This window comes from Bidens hawaiensis, unplaced genomic scaffold (assembly GCF_021521415.1).
Source record: "Bidens hawaiensis isolate Kalapana, Puna unplaced genomic scaffold, B.hawaiensis_p1.1 tig00044280_1, whole genome shotgun sequence".
NCBI lineage: Eukaryota > Viridiplantae > Streptophyta > Magnoliopsida > Asterales > Asteraceae > Bidens > Bidens hawaiensis.
In genome coordinates this window covers 26,933-53,477 of record NW_027497873.1, presented here as the reverse complement: position 1 = coordinate 53,477, position 26,545 = coordinate 26,933, and the positions used below count along the sequence as shown (strand labels likewise).

The 26,545-nt window shown below is 35.8% G+C and overlaps 1 protein-coding gene across 1 annotated transcript; it reads left to right on the top strand.

Annotated features, from left to right (window-relative positions):
• Positions 1 to 15,731: 15,731 nt before the first annotated feature.
• Positions 15,732 to 22,393, top strand: LOC143594882 (protoheme IX farnesyltransferase, mitochondrial-like). The gene is made up of 7 exons (XM_077074078.1): positions 15,732 to 16,131; positions 17,720 to 17,849; positions 18,241 to 18,378; positions 20,297 to 20,430; positions 20,573 to 20,698; positions 21,060 to 21,163; positions 21,712 to 22,393. Exons 1-7 carry the CDS (start codon positions 15,806 to 15,808, stop codon positions 22,089 to 22,091), a joined length of 1,338 nt encoding a protein of 445 aa, XP_076930193.1. The 5' UTR covers positions 15,732 to 15,805; the 3' UTR covers positions 22,092 to 22,393.
• The last annotated feature ends 4,152 nt before the right edge of the window (positions 22,394 to 26,545 follow it).

The window sequence follows — 26,545 nt, the reverse complement described above, 5'->3', positions numbered from 1 at the left end:
TCCAAACACAAGAACGTCCGCAGGAAGAAAGTTAACAGGTGCCTCTTTTTTGGCTGAGATCCCGGCACGCCTAAGCACATCCCATAAGACATCTCTAACCCAGTCGTGACGATACTTGAACCCCGGCAATTCCTTACAGTGAAGAGCATGCTCACCAAATTTATTCAAACAGGTTTTTTTACAAATTGACCGGGCATGATAGAAACACTAATACTAAATGATAGAACTGTATTTATGGAAAAATAACTACAAGAATTGTCAAACACATCACATCTTTTTTATTTTCTTTCAATATTAAAACAATTTTTTAATAACTAAACTTTTTTTACGAACAATTTTCACATTTCAAATAATGTAAGTGCTCCTATAACACTTTTTTAATATGTGATCACACATTTCTAATATCATACTACATGTTTCAATACATAGAAGCTATTAAGGATTGGTAATAAATCAATTAATTATAAAAGAACAAATCATGTTTGGTCAATATATTAGAGTAATTGTTTCTACACAATTAGCTTGCATATATTTAATAGTATCCATAGATATTAGTTATTGTATTGTATTTATGTCTCTCATTGTAATTGAACAAATTTATGGTTTCATAATATATTCAAAACGTTAATAGAAGCTTCAAAAATCGTTAATCTACTTGTTCAAAAATACCATAACTAAACAAATTACCCAAATTACTACACAATTCAAAAATGACATAAGTTACACAAATTATGTCTACACTAATTATACAAATTATCCAACTTACATATACACTAATTACACAAATTGCCCAAATTATATTAATTACACATTCACAAAATTCACAAATTACATAAATTACTAGTTGCATATATTACACAAGATGCATAAAGTACACAAGCAAAAGAAACAAGTATTAAACATAATGGTGTGTCTCTAATTTACATTACGTAATTATATGTTTATTATATTAAACAACATTTCATTTATATTAATAATAGACTTCTAGGATAATCAAACTTGGCATATGAAACTCATACTTGAGTTGGACTTGGGGTCATTAAAAGCTTGACATAGTTTAAGCTCAGGTAGATTCATACCTTTAGTAAGTTGATCATGAGTAACTTACGAACGACTAGACTCATTTACACCTTAATAGAAATCAATTGTGTATCCAAATGTATTAAATACTTTTCTTCACGCCGGAGGTGGTCATATGTTATCCCCCTATCATGTGGCGAGTCTAACGACATTACTCTCTCTTTTAGTAGCTTTAGGTTCCAAGACATTCCACTCTTTGACCATACTCTACACTGATATAGACCCTCATGGCTTGCCCGTTTCAACATTGACGCGATCCTTGAGACCATTCTTTACTTGAATACATCCGCCTTTAGGATTATTTAAAGTCTAAATTGTCTTCCCACGTCACGATGGAAAATCAAAGACCTCCAACTAACTCAACGTTCCCGGCCACCTCAAACACTGAAACACCGTCTTCTGGGCGGTTGTCAACCCAGCACAGACAACTTCGTCCTCAGCACCAGTTATCTCAATTGAGCTAATACGAACCAATTTTGCTAGCGTATCGGTAGGCAACTAATTAATACGGTAGGGAAGAAAGACTAAAATGCATCCAACTTCAGTTATCCTTTGACAAAGAATCATTGTTAGCAACCACAATTCCACCACCGCTAACATGCACAACACAACAGCCTTCTTTCGTCTGTCCCGCATCATAACCCCAAACCTTCTCCCCGTACTCACAATTCCGCAACCGATCCGAACCGAACATGCCATCCCCACCAACGAGGATGACCTGTAGAAACCTTACAATCTACAAGACACCATTATCTTCTAAAATAAATAGTTGAGTTTCCATGTTCACCAAAAACAAAGTTGTCGCCTAAAAAACGATAGTATGGCGAATCCTCATACCTAGAAGACCACATGAATACATGCATCGTTGCTGCATGTGTAGAAAGGTCGGTCATGCCAGAATGGTGTCAAATGTTCTTGCAAACACTAATTATACCAGCTAGAGTATGGATGGCAGATCTACCAAAAGGGATCATAAATAGCTTTATTGAACTAAAAGAGAAGTTCTTCTTACATTTTAGTCAACAAAATAAAATGCACAAAAGACCCCATCGAACTGCACTGCATCAGTCATTAGATAATTAGAAAACCAAAACGGGAGAAGCTTCATGGAAAGATAATAACGAGAGTCTCCCTAGATCTTGAATGCAAACGAAAGACAACAGATATCCGGAAACATCCATGGTATTCGGACGAACGAGCTATACAAATATCTAAATAGAAAATTTTCCTTTCACAATTGAAGAAGCATACGAAAGAACAGAAGGATACCTTCAAGGCGAAACCGCAATGCAACAAAGAAGCTCTCGTAACCAACCTCCTAACGAGCATAAAAGGTTGTTTCCGAAAAGGAAACATAGTGATGACAAAGGCCCTGGTAACAACATAGCTAGTCGAGGACCCCAAGGAACCATCATAGACATGTAAATTTCACCCCGTGTGACAAACATCAGAAGGCCAGGTGGCCGAATGATAAACCGTACACACCATTCACACCTTTAACAAAAACACAAGCAGAATTCTTAGCAACGGCTTAGTATATATATATATATATATATATATTTCAGCCACCAAAACATAACAAGGTGACGATCGGACCTGACCTCAAGGAATACAGTGACTTCCATAAGGAAAAACGACATCGGTATGGAAACATGCAGAGCGCTAAAAAAGAGATTGAGAAGTCCATCAAACGGGGTGAGCTTTACCACATCTACCTTTTCTAATAAAGTAAAATAATTGTGACACGTATTAGTTTATGGTTAATTCTTACAATTTTTTCCCTCCAAAACTTATATATGGCAAATATAAAAAATTATTCACTTTTCTTTTACACTCTATTTATATTATATCTAATTAAATTATTCACCTTTATTTAAACTCTATTTATATTATATCTATACATTTTTATACAAATAAATATTTACATATTATACTAATGTACATTGTTAGAATATATTTCACAACATACTTGTGAAATTCAAAAATCTACAACAAACCGTGTTTATTAAATATTGAAAATTTGTGAAAGACTTTAGCTATATCTTTCACATCGAAAGACCTCATTGTTTTAAATTTTCCTTCAGTGGCATTGCTTCATTATCGTATACCGATTGTAGAACAACTCATTCTCGATTTAAAAGTCAAATATATTTGATGATATAATACGACTATATTTGTAATACATTTTTTACATAATATAAAAAGGCTTAGTTATCTTTTTTTTATTTATATTAAATTATTCATTGTAATTTATACATTAATTTATCTCGTGTAATACACGGGTTTCTAAAACTAGTTATCAAATAAGACAGCACACGAGAAAAAGAGAAGGTAGAAATTATGGTTCAAGGTCACATGGACAAATGTTTAAAATCCGACAAGAGACTGGGCTAAAAAAGTGGTGTACTTCCCTCCTCTAAACCAAGTAAAGGCTATCGAAGCAACAATGTTAATATTCATTTAGAAAATTAGCTACCAAATTTATTTTTAACCAATGTTTCGAGCAATTGTCGGGCATCACACAAGCAAGCATACGTCCATAATAGAGAGCATTGCAAGGCTTCGCCATATCAACAATAATTCTAAAAGGCCAAATCACCCTTCAGATCACCTTGGAAGCCAACAAATTATCCATAACCAATTATGCAGATTTCTTGATCGTGAAATGTCACTCCTGTTGGGTTTCAACGGTGGTCCGGGACAAAAACGGATAAACTATTTGACCCGTTTTATTTAATATTTCGGTTTCGATAATAATTAATCCATATTAATTATTAACCTCATTAACGAAACGATAAAGAAACGCAGCGGAATAAAATATTTAAAACGAACCATGAACCGAAACCCGAACCCGGATCTAATTACAAACGCGTACGAGTACAATAAATTATAAATAATAATCAACCATAGGAGGTTTGTCGATATACCTCGGTTACGAGAACCGGGAAGACACCGAGAGTATACGAGTCACGCTAGATCGACACAATCAAAGAGCAATGAAGTTCCGGCGGCGGCTAGCGGCGGCGGAAGCAAGTATTAATGCTCAGGTACCATCTTGTAGTCTCCTAATCCTTTCTTGATCTTGTAGTTCCTTGGGTCTTGATTACACTTGTAATGTAGTTGTGTGTGTGTGTGTTTTGGTTTTAACAGAGAGAGCCAAGTTATTTTTTTTTTGAAGGCCAAGCTTAGTGTGACTTTTATATCCAAGATTGAATAAAGTTTTGTGATATGAAAATCAATAATTCAGCGAGAAATCCGGCAACAGTAGCTGGTGTAGTGCAAGGAAAGGAATACATGGCATGATGATGGTATGGACATGATTGAAGTCATACATGAATACATGATTTTTATGTGTCGGGCCTAATTAACCTTTAAGTAGGCCTTTATCTCGTTACCCCCGGTGTAACTCTGTCCGGGTCACGTTCGGGTCGGTCACGTTGACTTGACCCGAAACGTCCATAAAATCCAACAGTCTCCCACTTGGACGTATTTGGGTCATGTATCACAACGCTGACAGCCAGAGGCGTTCTAGCTACACATAGATGTCCCCAACCGAATGTGACATTTTAAATCCATAACCAAAGTATCTTGGAATACCTTATTGCAAGACAATGAATTTATAGTAATCGTCGTCATCTATCCCATCTGTATAAGACATTAATTTGAACAATGAGACATGGATCAAATCAATCTCATATAGTGTTCAATTATTTTAGTTCTCGATATAGAGTCAAAGTGGTCCAATCAAACACACAGTTAGTTTGGGTGAGGCCTCACACTTTACCAGTTTGAATCAACGAGGGCGCCAAAATGTCTAACTGTTACATTTGAATGTAAGAGTACAGAATCCCATCTTGACTACATACAACTCCCACTGAACTCCAGAACATTCCCAACCAGTGTCTTTATGGCTGGCAGTTACGCAACAGCGGTTGACATGATCAAAGAATATTCCTCGGTAAACGAAAGTTCTAATATGTATCTCAGGTCTAAGGATACTAAATGAGCATACAATTATCAAAACATCTTATGATCAAGATCCATGAAGATGATTTGATGCGAGTTACATCCAACGTCATTAATAATGAGGTCTGTGAGTTTGGAAGTCAACTTCTTGAGTCCAAAGTCATAATAGTCTTAATTAAGAATCGTTCCCACGAGTCTGACCGACTACGAATAATTTAGAATATAATATTCATGGATTAAACGTATTAAAAGAACACAGTTGTATCATTCATCGTTTGCATTTAACCATTAAATCAAAAGTGAACTAAAAAGTACAACTGTTTGAATGTTCATACATCCAAATACTAAATCAAAATAAATTACTAGCAAGTCTAAGCCCGATAGCATCTCTATGCTGATCATGTTTGTCCTGAGTCATTGGCTTAGTGAACGGATCGGCTAGATTTTGATCTGTGTTTACTTTGCTTATCACGATGTCACTTCGTTCCAATATTTTCCGAATAAGATGGAACTTCCTTAGAATGTGCTTGGTCCTGTGATGAGACCTTGGCTCTTTGGCTTGAGCAATAGCACCTGTGTTATCACAGAATATCTCGATTGGTTTGTGGATACTCGGAACTACATCAAGATCGTTGATGAACTTCTTCATCCAAGCAGCCTCCTTAGCTGCATCAGATGCGGCTATATATTCAGATTCGGTGGTAGAATCCGCTACTACACTCTGCTTGGAGCTCTTCCAATAAACAGCTCCTCCATTGAGAGTGAAAACGAAACCTGACTGTGAGCGAGAATCATCTCGGTCAGTCTGGAAGCTAGCATCAGTGTAACACTTTACAGTAAGCTCCTCTTCCACTCCCCCAAACACCAAGAACATGTCTTTGGTCCTATTCAAGTATCTTAGAATGTTCTTCACAGCAGTCCAATGGGCAATGCCAGGACTCTGTTGAAAACGACTGGTCATGCTCAAGGCATACGAGACGTCAGGTCTAGTACATAACATAGCATACATGATTGAGCCAACCGCTGAAGCATATGGAATTGCTTGCATACGTTTAGATTCAATGTTCGTTGCCAGAGATTGCGATTTGCTCAACACGGTTCCCTTAGTCATTGGAACAGCTCCTTTCTTGGAGTTTTCCATTGAGAAGCGTGCCATTACTTTGTCTATGTAAGTACTTTGACTAAGCCCTAGAATCCGCTTAGATCTATCTCTATAGATCTTTATTCCCAGAATATAAGCGGCTTCTCTAAGATCTTTCATTGCAAAACAAGATTCCAACCATAGCTTAACTTGTTTAAGCATAGGAATGTCGTTTCCAATGATCAGTATATCATCCACATACAAAATGAGGAATGATATAGTGCTCCCACTAGCCTTTCTGTAAACACAAGGTTCATCTTCGTTTTTAACAAAACCAAACTCTTTGATTTTCTCGTCAAAGTGAAGATTCCAGCTTCGAGATGCCTGCTTAAGTCCATAAATGGACTTGTTCAATTTGCAAACCTTATTAGGATATTTTGGATTGACAAAACCTTCAGGCTGAACCATATAGACATCTTCAGAAAGATGTCCATTAAGGAAAGCGGTTTTGACATCCATTTGCCATATCTCATAATCATAGTATACAGCAATGGCAAGCAAAATCCTAATTGACTTAGTCATAGCAACGGGCGAAAAAGTTTCCTCATAGTCAACACCTTGAGTTTGAGTGAAACCTTTCGCGACTAGCCGTGCTTTGTAGGTTTGAACATTTCCATGCATGTCGGTTTTCTTCTTGAAAATCCATTTGCTCCCTACTGCCCGACAATCGGGGGGTAGCTCAACCAAGTTCCAAACTTGGTTATCATGCATGGACTGCATCTCAGCATTCATGGCATCTTGCCATTTCTTGGATTCCGGATCCAAGATAGCAGACTTGTAGTTAGTAGGCTCGTCCCCAGACTCGGCTACTAATAAGACTTCGGCACCATCTAGATGACATAAGTATCTAGAATTTGGTACGGGAGTCCTACTACTTCTGCGAACGCTTGTGTTCACGTCTGATGTATCAGCAACAACAACTTGTTGATCAGACTCTCCAACTTCCTCAGCAGTTGGTTGTGGTTCTTGAATTTCTTCAAGATCAACAATGTTACTTCTAGTTCCTTGACTAAGAAATTCTTCTTCAAGAAAGTAGCCTTTCCTCCTGACAGAAATCGTATTTGTATCAGGATGGAAAAAGTAATAACCGCTCTTGTAGTAGTATCCGACGAAAATAACTTTTTCGCCGCGGGGATCAAGTTTGTCATCAGACTCACTTGTGATATAAGCATCACATCCTCAAACTCTAAGATAAGACAACTTGGGTTTCTTTCCCTTATGCCATATCTCATATGGAGTCTTGTCTATCTTCTTAGTTGGAGCTAGATTGACAATGCGAGCGGCGGTCATAAGGGCGTAACCCCAAAAGGAGTGAGGCAAGTTGGTTCTACACATCATCGATCGAACCATGTTTAGCAAGGTTCGGTTTCTCCTCTCGCTCACGCCATTAAGTTGGGGTGTGCCAAGATGAGTGAGCTGTGAAACAATTCCATGCTCTTTTAGATGAGTGATGAACTCTGTGCTGAGATACTCTCCACATCGATCTGATCGAAGTATCTTAATGGTTTTGTCAAGTTGGTTTTCCACTTCGCTTTGAAACTCTTTGAACTTTTCAAAAGTTTCGTGCTTGTGTTTCATAAGATACACATAAGCGTATCGACTATAATCGTCGATAAAAGAAACGAAGTATCTTTCATGGTTTCTAGTCATGGTTCTAAAAGGTCCACATACATCAGTATGTATGAGTCCTAATAGATCACTTGCTCGTTCACTTTTATTAGTGAAGGAGTCTTTGGCGAGTTTGCCAGCTGAGCAAGATTCACAAGTGTTAAAAGAGTCCGGTCCAGAGTGTTCAAGAATACCTTCGGATTGGAGTCTTTTAACTCTTGCCTTGCTTATGTGGCCAAGTCGGCAATGCCATAGAAAAGTATCGTTGAAACTAGTCTTCATACGTTTTGAAAGATGATATACGTTATTGTCAGGTTGAACATCAATCTCATAAATACCATTTCGAGGTTTAGCCTCAAAATAAAAGATATCATTTAAGTAAGCAGAAATAGCCATGCCATTAAGAACATACTTAAATCCTTGTTCAAATAACAACGAAACTGAAATGATGTTTCTGGTCAAGCCAGGAGCATACAAACAATTATTTAAAGGAAAAACTAGGCCAGATGGACAAGCAAAATGAAATACTCCAGTTGCCAGAACTGGTACTCTCTTCCCATCTCCAACGATGAGTTCCATGATGCCGTTATTCAGTTTCCTCCACTTCTCAGGTTCCTGCAAGACATTAACGATGTGGTAACCACATCCGGTATCAAATACCCATGTGTTGCTAGAGACAGTGAAAAGTTCAATAACGTATATGGAAATACCTCCAGAAGAGCCTTCACCATTGGCTCTCTTCTATCTGATCTCAGCAAGGTGCTCGGGGCAGTTTCTCATCCAGTGCCCCATTTGGTTGCATTTGAAGCACTTGCGCTCCTCAAAGGGCGGCGGTTTTTTCTTTGCAACCACTTTGTTAGTGTTGGTGGCAACATGGGCAGCAACAGTAACTTTCTTCTTGCCTTTTCCCTTAAAACCCCGATTCTTTGGTTTTGGCTTCTTGACACCAGCAGATCGAATCATCAGAACTTGATTGGTCCTAGAAGGAATGTTCATTTCAGCCGTCTTGAGCATGTTATGAAGCTCCGGCACCGTCTTCACCCAACCATTCATGTTGAAATTCATTACGAACTGGTCGTATGAGTTGGGGAGAGAGTTGAGAATGAAATCCGATGCCATCTCATCGGGCATGGGATAATCAAGTTTCTTGAGCTGATCGATGTGCCCCTTCATCTTTAGAACATGAGCACTGACGGGAGACCCCTCTGCCATCTTGCAACTGATGAGTTGTTTCATGGTGTCGAAACGTTCTTGATGGGCTTGTTTCTGGAACATGCCCTTGAGTTGTTCAAGCATCTCATAGGCACCAAAGTCTTCCAAGCCTTTAGCAAGCTCAGAAGTCATGGTGGCTAGCATAATACAGGAGACCTCAGCCGAGTCATCCTTATGCTTGTCAAGAACCTTTCCTGCAGCGGCTGTGTTGTTTTCAGGCTCGGTTGGAACAGGTCCATCGAGAATATACAGACCCTTTGCCATGGTTAGAACAAGTCTTAAGTTGCGATGCCATTCGATGAAGTTGGTACCATTCAGTTTATCCTTCTCAAGGATAGTCTTAAGGGCGTAGGGTGAAATTTCGTTTGACGACATCTGATTAATTTAGCAAAAGTAAATTTAATTAGTATTTTCGATGTTGTAGTCCTATTATTAATGACCCAATAACATTAATTAATTAGGAGTATGAGAATCTGGCTTCCAGTTATTAAAGGCAGCTGTAGCACACAACATTAATAAGTGGTTAGGCAGGCTGACAACGATTGCCAATTGTGAATAGAGCACAACTCTCGGTTATGAGGCCTATAGAGACAACGATTGTCTGTATAGATACGTTTAGCCTCATCTTTGCTCATTTTAAGTCTCCAAACAGTTTTAGCACGTAACAGGAGAGTAAAATAATAGTTGTCCTAGTACCGTGACGTGTGAAGGTGCCGGATGTGTCAACGAAGCACTTTCACCTTGATGGGATAGGCTAGAAAACAAGTACGGTGCTGTAGCTCCAAATACTCGAAATTTCGCAGTATGTCTCAAGTGTGACTTGTAGTAGGATTGGCATAAACTATTGGTTTTAAATTGGGATAAAATTTTTAAAATTACCAAATAGAGTAAAAGTTAAATTTTACTGTATTTATTACCGCGACGCATAGATGAACCCTTTCATCTCTCAGGACACTTAGTTTTAAATAACCTATTAAAACTAAGTTTGTAGCGATACGACTAACCAATTTTAAGTTATAATAACTTATTAGTTTTGGAAATCAAAACGCTTTTAATTTGCAAAACAAAAATCGGTTAATAAAATGTTTATTTTCCAATTTATTTGGTATTAGGTTGGAGATATTATAATTCTATTATAAACAATCCAAGCAACCACAAATAGCAAATAACAATAATATGTAAATCCTTATGGCTAAAAGGTGATCGGTCTCGCTAGAGCCAATTAGGGAGACCGATCAAGTCAAGGGGTTCACAACACAAACAACCACAAGGATGGACTTCTCCGTGCATCCCGTCATCTTGTCCGAACTCCCACTAACTCCAAGGTGTCCATGAGCTCGTCCTCGGTTATCTTCGCGTCTTCTTAATTACAAATTTATAAACTAACAATAATATGTCCTATTACAAATTTGAACCATCTATATGGCCAAAAAGAAAACCGAAAATTAAATAATAACCTTTTTACAACTTTTGAACCAACTGTATGGCCAAAACAAGCTCAAACACCGAACACAACCAATCAATCACATAGGTCGGGGCTGGATTTACATATTCACAAAAAACGAATTTCGGGTCGTTTTGACTTGGTCAAATAAAATAAACAAAACTTTGACCAATCCAAAATCACCCGAAAATAATTCTAGATCTATAAACTTTAAACGTTTTAAACTTTAAGATGGAGATCCGGTTTTAAACGAACCGGTATCGACTCGTACGTTGTAACCTCGGCTCTGATACGACTGTTGGGTTTCAACGGTGGTCCGAGAAAAAAACGGATAAACTATTTGACCCGTTTTATTTAATATTTCGGTTTCGATAATAATTAATCCATATTAATTATTAACCTCATTAACGAAACAATAAAGAAACGCAGCGGAATAAAATATTTAAAACGAACCATGAACCGAAACCCGAACCCGGATCTAATTACAAACGCGTACGAGTACAATAAATTATAAATAATAAACCATAGGAGGTTTGTCGATATACCTCGGTTACGAGAACCGGGAAGACACCGAGAGTATACGAGTCACGCTAGATCGACACAATCAAAGAGCAATGAAGTTCCGGCGGCGGCTAGCGGCGGCGGCGGAAGCAAGTATTAATGCTCAGGTACCATCTTGTAGTCTCCTAATCCTTTCTTGATCTTGTAGTTCCTTGGGTCTTGATTACACTTGTAATGTAGTTGTGTGTGTGTGTGTGTTTTGGTTTTAACAGAGAGAGCCAAGTTATTTTTTTTTTTTGAAGGCCAAGCTTAGTGTGACTTTTATATCCAAGATTGAATAAAGTTTTGTGATATGAAAATCAATAATTCAGCGAGAAATCCGGCAACAGTAGCTGGTGTAGTGCAAGGAAAGGAATACATGGCATGATGATGGTATGGACATGATTGAAGTCACACATGAATACATGATTTTTATGTGTCGGGCCTAATTAACCTTTAAGTAGGCCTTTATCTCGTTACCCCCGGTGTAACTCTGTCCGGGTCACGTTCGGGTCGGTCACGTTGACTTGACCCGAAACGTCCATAAAATCCAACAACTACAACTATAACTTGATCATGGGCCGACGAGGTGCGCTGATTTTCTAAGCCGTAGTATCACTGGATCACGGAATAATGAAAGTACCAGCCAAATGAGGAATGATCATGTTACAATCCACCACAACGTTTCCCAACACGGTGGACACAATCCAACACAGAAAAAGTGGACATGCATGGCCAATTAATAACCGTTATCAAGAACAAACGATCACAATTGGGAGAATGTTAAGTGAAGCAACAACGTCTCGACTATGTCACTTCCTCAAAGCAAACATCGATATATTCGCATGGACCCTGGACGGCATGACCAGATTCCCTCGAGATATATGCTAACCGACAAGAAAAGTGAATCAAAACCGAAATGGTTTGAAACTGATTATGTAGAGACTAGTTAGGAACTGATTGAAACGTAGGTTCGGAACTAGTTTGTAGCTATCTATATCGAAATTGATTTCAAACCAGTTAACAGAACCAGAACCGAACCCGGTAAAAAAAACATCCAAAAACCAATCGTAAGCCAAATCAAAACAGATCATATAAACTGGTTTTGACTTTTATTAATCATATCAAAATGGTTTTAACCCGAACCGGTTTAGCGTTTGAAATCGGCTTATGCTCCCCTATTTATCCACATGTCCTTTGTGATAGTTCCTTTTTAATACTTACAACCTACATGGACACAGTTATCAAGTGACCCATTACACACACACAATTAGCAACTCAAGTATTGCATCATTATTTGTACCTTGGGCTTTAGTGGGTTGGTTTTTCTTTTTCATTTTTTATGATTAATTATTTACTTTTAACCCAATACTTTAACACCTTTTACAATTTAATCCCAACACTTTTCACTTTCAACTTTGGTCCACTATACTTTTAATCTTTTATAAATTTTATGTTTCGGTCTAAATTTTGCGAATTAACAAGTCGCATCGTGTGTGTGTGTGTGTAATTTAACATTTTTACGCCTAATTTTCCCCTTTAACGGGCCTGTCGTAACACGCATATCCTAGATCAATTTAGTTATTGTTTTTTATGTTTTACGATTTGCATGTGTGGTTCAACTGTTTACGTTTACTCTTCGTTGGGTTTAACTCTTTTTTTTATTTCTTTATACAAGTTTTTTTTTTCAATAAAGGTAGTCACTAGCGGTGGTGTGACATAGATTCTATTTGGTACGATTTTACACCCCCACCGCAACATCGGGGCATAATACTGGCATTTGAAAAGTAAGAAAATCTCGTAAAAAATTATATGGTTTTAATAAAGATTTGATTTAATATTTTCATTTAGGTAATGTTAGAAGAATAAGAACTGCTTGCGTTATTGGTGATTTATATATTGTTATTATTTATGCAAAGGAAATCTTAGGTATATTATAATAGCATACAAGTGTGTGTACGCTTGCGGTAGAGTATATTAAATCTATTTGTTCTCCTCCACACCATGTCTTAAAAGAGATTATATTGAATGAGACCGTGTTTACGAGAACGCTCTTTGATGGCAGATTGACAAGGCAGGCACTAAAGGCGGGCAAGATGGGCACCCGACCGGGGCATTTTTTTCGGGGCGCAACAATTTTTGAAATATTCCCGATATTATATATATAGAATAACCGAACGCTTATAATCCAACTATTTTTATGATACTAAAACACTTATTAGACTCACTTTTATTTTTATTTACCCAAAGACTTATAGGCCCATTAAAAATGAAAAAAGACCCATTACTTTTAATTAACCAATAAAAATATAAATAAAAAATGAAATGAATAGGCGGGGATAACAACACGTCGACTTCGAACACCAGCAGTCACGGTAGCATCTGTAGAAAGGAGTTTTTCGAAATTGTAGTTACTGAAATCTTATTTACAATCCACAATGCCTTAAGAAAGAATTAGCGGGTTGGTGATGATAGCTATCGAGAATGGAATATTAGAGAGCATAAACTACGGAGAGTTGATTCAACAAATTGCTATCAAGAATGCTAGGAGGGCTTTACAAATAACCTGTTAGCTATTAGCCTATTAAGTATGTCATAAACTCATTCTGATACCATTAGTTTGCTAATTGTTATGTTTCTCATAACTTTAATCGTTGTTAAAAATTATTATTTACATTATCTAATACATTAAGGCTTAAGGGGCATATTTTTTCCGGCTAAGTAAGGGCACACGAATTTTCAAAGTTGGCCCTGTAGATTACTTTGATGACCCGCCGCTTTGGAGCAGTCGCCCATGGTGGAGGATTACATCTCAAAGAGCAGACCGATAGCTACGTTTTGGCTTAAGGATAATTCCTACTCACACATATACTATTTGGGTGATGGGATGTATCCGGAATATTTGATTATCGTGAAAACGTTTAAAGACACGATCGATGAAAAAATGGAATACTTTAAGAAAGTACAAGAGTTATTGCGAAAAGACATCGAGAGGTGTTTTAGTGTTCTTCAACAACTGATGCAGGATTATTTCATAATTTGAATTATTATTAAAATATCTTTTATTAGTTTAAGTTTATCTGGTTTCCAATTTTATCATCTTTTATTTTAGTATAAGTTAAGGTTGACAATTATGTAATTTTCAGTTTTTGATTTAGTTTATTATTAAAAGAACATTGTTCTTGAACCTTTGGTTCGTTTTATCGTCTTTGATTAATCATGAGTCTCTCGAGCCATTGATCGCTTCCGAAACTGAAAATTACATAATTGTCAACCTTAACTTATACTAAAATAAAAGATGATAAAATTGGAAACCAGATAAACTTAAACTAATAAAAGATATTATAATAATAATTCAAATTATGAAATAATCCTGCATCAACAACATTGGTATTTTGTGAGAAATTCATGTCGTTTATGGACGTTGGAAAAAATAATAAATGCTATGTAAACGTGTATCATATTGCATAATATGATTATAGAAGATGATAGAGAGCAATATATCAGAAGATGTTCAAGAACAAACTCAAGCAAGTATGGCTGAGAGAGTGGAAAATGTGTGTGCCCTGCGTTCAAAAGAATTAAACAACGCATTAATGGCGGATTTAGTTCAGCATGCTTGGATGGTTCGAAGGATTTGAAATGAAGGTGAAAATGAAAACTATGATGAAGACGGAAATGAGTCATTAGATGAAAACGAACTTGAAGATAAAGGCCAACAAGACACAAATGAAGATGAAAACGAGTAGTATTTATGTATTTTTTAGATTAATTTTCAGTTTTTTTTAAATTATATTGTGGTTTTTAATTTTTAATGTAAATGTCAGTTATTTAATAAAATACTATTTGTTTTATTTTATTAAAAATTTTAAAAAAATAAAATAGAAAAAAATAATTGAGTAAACATTATAGGGACTTTATAGCAATATACCACTTTATACAAGAAGCCTCATTACTGACTAACACGTCATGTGTCGAAAAATACCTAAAAATATAGCTTTACCCAACTACGACCACAACTACGACCACACATGATCTAAACTTGTTATCAACAAATTTTTACTTAACTATGTATTTCAAGACATTGTTGGTACATCATATGATATTATTTTCTAAACTACATATAGGCATATTTCTTCTTTTTCTTTTCTTTCAACACTACTCTCAAATTTGATACTTTAGTACTGAGTCACCTACCAACCCATCAAGAAAAAAACCTAGTATTTTATAGAAAATCACAATTAAGTCAAGTTTCATAAATGAGAACTCAAGAATCACAAGTTTTAACCATCACTCAGTGTCATTAAACTAAAAAACAATCGCACACACACATCTTTACACCATTATTTTGATATGTTAGAAATCCAAGTCAACCGAATCCATTCCGATCCGAAACCGGCCCAGTGCGAAACTCGTGTCAACCCAAACCCCGAATCAAACCCGTTCTGATTTGAAACCCGTCCCGTGCAGACCCAAATTCCGCTCCAAACGAAACTTGATCCGGGTCCACATTCTGATCTGAAACTCATCCCGACTTGATTTATTTGAAAGGCCGATACTAGTAAAAATGAATAGGGACAACTAGCAAGAAGCCTAAGCATACAAGAAAATAAAACAAGTAACCGAGTAAAAAAACAAAAATAGCCGTCCCGGCTTGATATCTATCTAATATGAATAAAACACGTTCCAAACCGAACCCGTTTCCTTCCAAAAACCTGCTCCATTTGTTAACCATTTCATCCAACAAGAACGACTTTTTCAACGTCTTAACAAACCATCGCCACCTCTTTTCTCTCAGGCGATCCTCTACGGCCATGTGGAGAACAAGAACAAACTCACTGAGTCAATTCACTCAACTCGCCACCTCTACCAAATTCCATTATCCTCTCAATATTATTCAACCTAATAATAATAATAATAATAATAATAATTATCATTATCCTCTTCGTCTGTTGCAATTTCAAATCTCCGATCATGGCCATGGACTAATCATCAGATCCAGCTCCACCGCCGTTGACCGAGTCGGAGCAATTGGATCGACAGCTGCGGTTGCTGATGCGACGTCGTTCGGGGCCAAGTTTGCTGACGTGGCCAGACATTATGGTCGGTGTTATTGGGAGCTGTCTAAAGCTAAGCTTAGGTTAGTTGTAATGCATTTATTATTATTGGTGATTTTGAATTGTTAATATGTGTGCTTTCTATGATTAATTATTGAATTAGGTTATGTAGATTTCTATGGATGAATGATTTAGAGATTGAATTGCTTAGGATTGGTGGAGATGATATTAGTGTTGAACAAATATCTTTCATATTGTTAAAAGAGAAAGTACAAGGGGCTAGGATTTAATTAATAGTTTGTTATCTTATTAGTTTATGATTGTTGAATTAGGTTATGCGATTGGTAATATGTAGATTATTATTGGTGAACTAGATTAATGTTGAAAAATTTAGTTTTTTCATAAACCAATAGGGAAGGTCGAGTTTGAACAAATATCTTTGATTTGATGAAAAGAAGATAGAAAATAAGTATATACGCGTGAACCCTCGGGTGGGCAAAAGTGAAATTGCACTAATTTTGACATTATTTTACCAATGTCGTGAAATTAACGTTAAAAGTGGCGGAAGGTTAATCAAGCATCATGTGGTGGCGTTGATAGCCGAAAGACAAGGGTACATGCACCAATCGGCTGGTGTCCCGATGGTTGAGTGTTATGTGCCTTATGTCCAAGGCTTGATGCAAAACTTATATCAAGCCGGGGGTCTCACTGGAAGCAGCCTCTCTATCCCTATGGGGTAGAGGTAAGGCTGTCTACATCTTACCCGCCTAAGACCCTACCATAGCTTTGCTATTGGTGGGATTTACTGAGTACGATGATGATGATGATGATGATGATGATGATGATGATGAAGATAGAAAATAAGTATAACACACGAGTGATTGCTTGTTTTTCTTGACTAAAGTAGAAGTATTGAACATGACCTCAGTTTCAAAAAGCGAGAAGTGCACAGCCGTACACAGGGTCTTAAAACAACGCGCAAAGTGCAAAAGTGCACGATTTTCGTGGTGCTTGTACGTATATATTTTATAGCTTTTTAGCAATCACTTACTTAAAATCTAGCTATAAATTTAGCTGTATTTATGATTTAGTATATAAATATTCTATATGTGTAACCTAAAAAGCTATATGTACAACATCTTAATGCACTAACATGTAAAAGTGTAGGATCAGTTTTGATTAGTTATAAGCTTGAGGGTGAAAGTTGTAATTTAGTTAAAAGATAGGTGAAAATAGAAATAAGAAAAGGGTCATGACTATTTGCATATGGCTTCAGTTTAGTTGCGGTCTCATTGCAGCTTCTCATTGTGTGGTATAATACAACTGTCAATACCATTTGTTTTCTTTTTTTGCATCTTTTTACTAGTATGGATGCTACCTAAAAGAATTAGAACCCTTAAGTAACTTTATAAAGCTGAAACAGTATATCATTATGAAGAAAAGTTTATGTTGCTATGAATCATTATAGAATATATTCTCAGTTTTTTACTTACTTGCACGATTTTCACTAGGTAGGGTCAGCTTGTATTTCTTTCTGTATGCAATGTCTTTCGAGTTCTTGTGGCTTGTTTTTTGCGTATCTTTATTTCTTATCAGAAATTCAGAATAGATGGAAATTTATGATAGTTTTTTTTATATATCTTATCTGGTTTTTTTATTACATACTTCTAGCATGCTAGTGGTTGCTACATCTGGAGCAGGCTATGTTCTTGGAAGCGGTAGTACTGTTGACTTAGCAGGACTATGTTATACTTCCATGGGAACCATGATGGTAGCAGCATCTGCTAGCACTTTAAATCAGGTTGGTAAAATATGCTATCTATTAGTCTTTAAAATTCAACTATAAAGTTTGTGAAGTCTCACATTCAAATGTTGTAATAGAGTTTCATTTTGTGCGTAACTTATGGAATGCTTATATTATTAATATTTTTTTTAGGGAAAGCCTAACAATAGATCTTAGGGATATCATTAACAACTACTAATGATTTGTTAGTATTCTTCTAAGGGAAAACCTAACAATAGATCTTAGGGATATCATTAACAACTACTAATGATCATTATTGCTATAATTTTTATTAACCAGTGTTGCTGACTTGCTTCACTGTTTTCTTCCCCTCACATTAGTGGCATTTTTTTTATCATTAGTGTTATTTTGCCCTTTTTGCATTATATTAATTTCATCTGTGTATTAGGTATTTGAGGTTAAGAATGATGCAATGATGAATAGAACAAGGAGAAGACCATTACCTTCGGGACGAATCTCTATTCCTCATGTAGTTACATGGGCTTCTTCTGTTGGTCTAGCTGGCACAGCTCTATTGGCAAGCAAGGTGGGAAATTGATTTCATATAGCTTTTAAACTTTTCATTTATCAATTAGTTTATATAATTTGTAAGCACTCAATTATGTGTTTTCAGTATTTTTGTAAATTTTACAGTTTATTAATTTCTTAAATAATTAAGTAGACATAAAACTAAAGATGCATAAACATGGTTTTGTTTAGTAATTAGTTTAATTATATAATTATAAAATGTTTATTTTATAAATAAAAAATAATTTTTGTAAAATAGTATGTATTTCGTTTGAATAAAATAATTTAAGTGAAATAATTTTAAGTGTTATTGTAAGTTGGTTAGTTTCTAAATATTTAGTAAAAGTATTCGGTGTATGTGTATAAACTAAAGTGAAATCAATGTTGGTGTAAATTATGGTGTATGCATTGGAGATGGTCTAACCTGGGTTGGTTTGGTTGTAGTTTATCTTCAAGAAGTTAAATTGGTTTACCTCAAAAGTTTATTAAATGCTTAAAACCTTGGACTCGCTTTGTTACAGTAAGATTATTATAGCAATAGAGTTTTATTATTTTGTTTAATACATTACTCATTATGAAATTGAAAGATCATGGAACAAGAAAGTGATAAGGGGTCGGCCCAACGTAACCTGTTAGGACCATATTTGACACCAGTTTCAATTTCATAAATAAGTAATGTTTCAAACAAATAATTAAACTATATGGCTATAATAATATTCCTTTCTGTAGTAAAGCAATTTAAACGTTTTAAGCATTCCAAACCATTTGTGAGTGATTTTCGTCTCATTTGACCCTGTAACCCAATGTCAGTCGAGTTCTTGGAGATAAATTGCAACCAAATCAACCAGGTAGCATCTTCGATGCATACATCAAAGTTTAGACAAAATTTGGATTCACTCCAATGTATACACTAGACACGCGCGCCAGATATTTGAAAACCTAACTAATTATATTAGCATTGTAATTTATTTTGGTTATTTTAGTAATAAAAGTAAATACATACTTTTTTAAGTAAGTATTTTTTATTTATAAAATAAGTTAATTCTGACTATATATTTAAACCAATTACTAAAAACATAAACCAATATGCTTATGCACCTTTGATTTTATGTCTACTTAATTTTTTTTAAGGACGTAATTAATTAAAGGTGAAAACAATATAACATAAAAAGATGAGAACATTTTATTTAATACGTTACTTGTTTATGTTTATGAAATTGAAAGACAAATGGAACAAGAAAGTGTTAAGGGGTTGGTCCAACCTGGCTTGTTAAGACCGGTATTAGTAGGCCTTAACGTTCAGCGGGGTGTTCATTTGTTTAATAAAGAACAAAATTTCTTGTTTATTTAGGCAAACAAACGAATATGAACACATGTCTAGGTCGTTCATTATGTTCACCAACATTTGTTTATTTATGTTTATATTCATCATTTCAAATGGTTATGTTCGTTTATATATTCATTCAAAATCATTATGTTCGTTTATATATTCATTCAAAATCATTATGTTCATTACAGTTTAGTCTAATTCTATGAAATTAAAGTATCGCCTTTTACAGTTTAGTCTAGTTATATTGTTTTCTAGGCCCAATAGATTGATGCCCACGTTTACTTTTAATTGTTGTTTGCTCGGTTATGTTTTTCATCTACGTTTATGTTCGTGAACCATTCGTTTATACTTTAACAAAAGAATACGAACATGCTCATGTTAACACAAACAAAAAAACCGTGCACGTTTACTTGTTTATGTTCGATCATTTGTTTAGTTAAAGTTAAATGAACAGACACAAACAAGTTACAAGCCCCGTTTGTGTGGTTCGTTTACAAGCCTACGTATTAGAAATCTACTACTTACCCTCCCTCGCTTTTTTTATTCCATTTTTATTTTTTTATCTTATTTCCTGATTTTGCCACCTGTATCTGCAAGATTTGTGCAGGCTAATTTATTGACAGCTGGACTTGGTGCTTCAAATCTTTTTCTCTATGCTTTTGTTTACACACCATTGAAGCAGATACATCCGGTGAATACTTGGGTTGGAGCCGTTGTTGGTGCAATTCCTCCTCTTATGGGGTAATCTGTTTTTGATTAAATTAATACTCAATAGACTAATAAACTCTCTTGAAAAATATTTTTCTTTCAATATCGACAGTATGTATACCTTTTATTATGTTTCAAGATCTGTATTCTTATTTCTCTTTCTTTCACATGAAAGGTGGGCTGCAGCTTCGGGTCAGATCTCACTCAACGGATGGATCCTTCCTGCTGCACTGTATTTTTGGCAGTTACCACATTTCATGGCTCTTGCATATTTGTGCCGTGATGATTATGTAACTGGAGGGTATGCTACCAACTAACTCACTTTTCAACGTGTTTTATTTTTCTGCATCGTTGCTAGCTTTTGTTTTTCTCTTTTGTTTTTAATGCAATGAGAAGTCAAATGGTATGGTTAGAGAAATTAAATTTGTCGATTTCTAAAACAGTTAGATGTTTAAATTACTTAACGAGAGCGTCTTTAGCCTAATCTTTATTGTATTTTTAGTGTTTTTAATTCGTTTAGTTAGGATGGATTTTGTTTTTGAGCTTTCAATTTTGTGGTTATGCGTATCGTACATGATTGTGTGTGCACTTTATAACATGCATACGTACACACAGTGTGTTTGTGTGTGTGTAGTTGGTTTCAACTTTTATGTAAATTTCAGGTTTAAGATGCTCTCGTTTGCTGATCCTTCGGGTAGGAGAACAGCCTTGGTGGCTTTGAGAAATTGCATATATTTGATTCCATTGGGATACTTGGCCTATGATTGTAAGTTTGCTATCAACTATGAAATCTGTAATTGATTAGATAGATTTAAAACTTCTAATTTTTATAAACAGTTAGCATGGATAAGCTTGTAAACGAACGCGAACGGAACATGTTTGTGCTGGTTCGTTTAACTTAAAGCAAACAAATGATTGAACACGTTCGTGTTCGCTCATTAAGAGTTGAATGTGTTAGTTTTTCATTTATGTTAGTTCGTTAACAATTTCAATGAACGGTTCACGAATGTAAAGTTATATTTTAAATGAATGTATTAACGCACGTAAATGAATGAACTTAATAAAACGTTAAGTAACGAACATAAATGAACACATACAAACAAAATTGAACGAACGAACTGATTTATCGTTCACAAATATAAACGAACGAATAAGATGTGTTAATGTTCGTTTGTTTCTTAAATAAATGAACTTCCTGCCGAATGGTATACTGGACATTTGATTTGTTTACAGGCCTAGTCACTGAACAAAATAACTCTTTTTTTAATAAAATAATTTACGAGGCTTTGTTTTATGACGTGGACTATTTTGCAGGGGGCATAACTTCTGGATGGTTCTGTCTAGAATCAACACTACTGGCTCTAGCAATTAGTGGAACCGCGGTTTCGTTTCTTCTAAACCGTACAAAAACAACCGCCAGAAGAATGTTTCACGCAAGCCTTCTTTATCTTCCTGTCTTCATGTCAGGCCTTATGTTCCACCGAGTTTATAATGACGATCAACATTCACTTGCAATAGAAAACACCAAGGATAATATGCTCATTTCATACCCTACCACCCACAAGCAGGAAAGCAGAAATCCCGACAAGACAAAACACGACAAGGGTAATATGGTCGTTTCACGCCCACCTGTGGCGTATGCGTCTGTAGCCCCGTTTCCGTTTCTGCCAGTTCCTATATATGCATCATCTTGAATTACTGCAATGTGTTGCATTCATATACACCATCTCATTTATGAGATCATTGTAGAAAGGTAACCTGTAAAAGCGATTTGCTACGGTTTTAATATAACTGGGGTTTTGTTCATTGTAAAATCGGTTTGTTCTTGGGAGATGTGTTTGAAGTCATCTGGAGCTATCTTTTTTAATGTTTTTTAACGGGTCAGATTTGTTATAATTGGTTACGGGTATGACTATACCGAAGCTTTGGCATCCATGATTTGCTGATGACAATGACGACAATGATAATAAATGTGTATGTGATTCACATGTTGATGGATGCGTCTGTTGCATTATCATGATACATATTTGGTCATATACTCAGCTCTAGATATATCATATTCATATCAATACTACCTGTTGTTTTATAAAATTTGGGGATGTTGCTTGCTTTTCACTAGTGACACCGTCTTAGAATCATATCTAGGGGACGGTAAACTGGACCTGTTGGGAAAACCTATAACCCTGACATGCATGGTAAAAGTATTGGGTATTTAAGTCGAGGGTCTAACTAGAAGCAATCTTTCTATTCTTTGGATTTGTAGTCAGTTTTAGAGTCATATATATTTTTTTGTTAATAAGATTGAGAGTAATTTAATCCAAATTTATTGTGTATCTTTCGTTTGTGTGAGTTAAATAATTTCATTCGAGCATTCCTGCCAGTGATGAATTCTAGCCTACTAGGCATATGCTTTAACGCTAAGAACTTAACATATTAATAAGACCATATGTAGTTAAAACTAGGCATACCCAGACATTTTACGTCATGTGACGTCTAGTCAGGTTTTGGGCATTTTGCAAAAGGTGAGTGTAGTGGGAAAAAGACTCCAAAAGGCCTCTCTCTCACAAACCCTCAAAATTAGTGCCTTCTTAGCGTGTTTTGTAGGAAACGCTTGTGCCAAAACGCCTAAGGAAAAAGTCTGGGGTTGGGGGGGGGGGGGTATACCTCCGGCGTTTTGTGGCCAAAACGCCATTAGGGACGACTACGGATGGTCTAAGTGTGTAAGCATACTTTTTAATGTTATTACTTACATCACAAAATTACTTTATTAATACATGTTTTATAGAAAAAAATTCTTTTTGTTAAACGGAACCAACTTCTGGTAAAGATTTTCAAACATGGGTGAGCTTTTCAAACTTGTTTATTTGATTTTTGAAAAGCAAAAACACTTTTGAAAAGCTCAATTTTAAAACTTTTGGAGACGCTTTGCCAAATACCTTTTGTTTTTTAAAAACCAAATATACAATATTTGAAAACTCACCCAAACACCTCCTTATATAAATTTGGAAAAGAAGATTGGAACAAGAAAAGAAACTTGAAACCATTTGGGACATGCCCCCAAAATTGGTAATACGCCGCTCACATGAGTCACACCAACTATGTCTAAGGACCCTAAACATATTGTCAATTCAAACCGCCCCAAAAACATATCTACCCTTGTTACAAGTTTTTGTCAAACTAGTAAACAAACTAACATATACAACATAGATTTCTAATATCAACTAAAACATATAACATAGACTTCGGATACCAAACACAGTGACCAAATTAATATGTTAATAAAGATAATCCCACCAAGTACGTAGCTCTTCCATATATCCCCAAATCATCGGCCCAAAATAAATGAGCCCAAATGCACCAAACAGATGCGTAAATAGTAAGAGCGTTCACATCCCACTCTTTAAAACTATTCTCTCTCTAAATTATATAAAAAATAGTGATAAGAAGAATCTAATTTATCCCCACATGCCGATCTCTAAGATAGAGAGATGGTTTAGAGAAGTTGCACTTCTTTTATAGAGGCATGGGAAGGCTCTATACATTATTGCGGGTGTATGAAAAAGAGAAAACTATAATAATATAAGCTCATGTGAGTATGAAAAAGACAGACGTAAAGAATGGGATGTGAGCGGTTTTTTTAAAAACTAAACATGTTTTAAATAATAGTATATAATCTATATCTATATTACATATAAAACATTTTAAATGGACATCATGGTAATTTTACACTTTTACACTGTGTTCCCGAGTCAGATTTAATGAGGGGAGGGGAAGGAAAGTGGAAGAAAATGTAAAAAGTCATGTTCCCAAGATTTTTTAAGGAAAGAATGGGAGAGGAGGGGAGGGAAAAGAGTAAAAAATTGGAATGTATGTATGTCTTCCTAATATGAAGAGATTATGAGAGAAAAGATATTGGTATAATTTTATCTTCTTTTAATTTCCTAAATTACCCTCATATCAAAAAACATCTATCACGTTCTCCATATCCCAAACTGCAGTTTTTTGGCGCCACTGCAGTTCCTTTTGGCGCAATTGGACCTCTCAACTGTGACATTCGTCAATATTGGGTCTCGATTCGTATTCGTTTTGTAAACTTTATTGATGTAAACCGACCCGTTTTGTAAACCGAAACCTTGGATATAATCAAAATGATGGATTTTATGTTGCAATATTATTTTATACTTGTTGGGTCTTGAAAACATTCAATTCGGTCTTTAAAACGCTTAAAAAATCACTTAAAACGAACTTCGGGGGCCAAAACTGCCAGTTTTGAAAAGTTGGAAAATCAGGAATTATACCCCGTCACGGGGCGCGAAGGGGGACACCCTATCCGGTCGCGTAGCGTGAAGGCAGTACCTGCACAGCTGCGCTTTTTTGTTGTTTTGTGTTTGTTTTTGACCCATTTGCATGCAACATCTTGATATTATCATCCATATTTGACTCAACTCCTTCCCCTATATATACACCACCATTTCCACTCATTTACACCTGCTACATCTTCAATTTCTCTCTCAAATTCAAAGATCTTAAGGTTATTTTTAGTGTGTTCTTGAAGGTTTGACTTCTAAAAGTCAAACTGAGTTCTTTCTTTCTTTCTAATTAGCTTATGTAACCTTATTAATACTTGTTTATGGTGGCACAACATATATATAATATCACACCCCTTGTTCCCTTTGGTGGTTACTTCTCCGGTTCTGGCCGGTGAGGTTTCGGGCCTTGTAAGGCAAGGCTTCATGAAGGACTTCGTGTTCTTGATATATAAAAACTTATATAACTTGTTTATACATATTTTTATGCTTAACTTCTGCTCATTTTAGTTTGTTAGTCACATTTACAAGTCTTGGGTATGGGAATCCATCTATGAACTCATTGTGAGATGGAAACCGAACCAAACCGAACTTTTGTTAAAAAGACTTGTTGTTGACCTTTTTAGTTATAGAACTTAAATATTTTCATTTGTACATTAATATACAAGATCTATGATATATGGGTATGTAGAATCCATCTATGAACTTGTTGTGAGATGGAAACCGAACCAATCCGACTTTTACTCGCTTAAGACACACAAGTGTGTTTTTAGCTATCAAGACTTGTATATTTCTTTAAAAATAGTTTACAAACTGATTTTAATCATTTTTTTAAGTACTTGGAAATTTTGGATCCAACTTGGTCTCATAACGTAGTTGGACCGACAAAACCGAACACTCGTTTAACGTACGTTGTTAGTTCTAAAACAGTAGATCTACATACTTGGTTAAGTGTTATTATGTTTTAATGAGTTATCTCATAATAATTAATATTTTGGAAAGTTGACTTTGGGTTTGACCATTTGTCAAGACCCGAACCGACAACCCGAACACTCTTTAAAAACCCGTTTTGGTATCTTTGTCCCAATGGAACTTGCAGTTTAGCATTTTTCCCACCTTATTACTTAACATTGGTTAAGTTGTCACACCCTCAAAATCCACTAACGGAGTTTTACCGTCAGAGGGTGTGAACTGGCAGGATCGGAATCATTAGTTATAACCAAACCAAAGAAAAACGTTTAAATGAAAGTAAGTGCGGAAGCGTAAAACCTTAATTCAAAAGTTGCGTCACGCAGGACGACTTAAAACCAAATGTAAATGTTAAAATTAAGTTTGCAGAGTAAAGATGTTTTCAATTAATGCATGCTCCTAAACCGCGCGCCCGCCTCGGCTACCTGAGAATAACATACTAAAAGTGTCAACACAAGGTTGGTGAGTTCACAAGTAAAATAAGATAAATCGTTTAGCGTTTTGCGTAACCTCGTTACGACGTTTAAATGTTGCGTAACCCCGTTACGACGTTTGAGTGTGTAACCACGTTACAACGTTTAAGTGTTGCGTAACCCCGTTACGACGTTTGAGTGTGTAACCACGTTACAGCGTTTAAGTGTTGCGTAACCCCGTTACGACGTTTGAGTGTGTAACCACGTTACAGCGTTTAAGTGTTGCGTAACCCCGTTACGACGTTTGAGTGTGTAACCACGTTACAGCGTTTAAGTGTTTTGCATTACCAGATAGTGTTATGTCAAATTATATATCGATAGGTAGCTAATCTATACAACAAGTATCGCTAAGTGGTTCGCGACCGAAGCTGACTGTTTATCAAGTGCCCGTCACCAGGT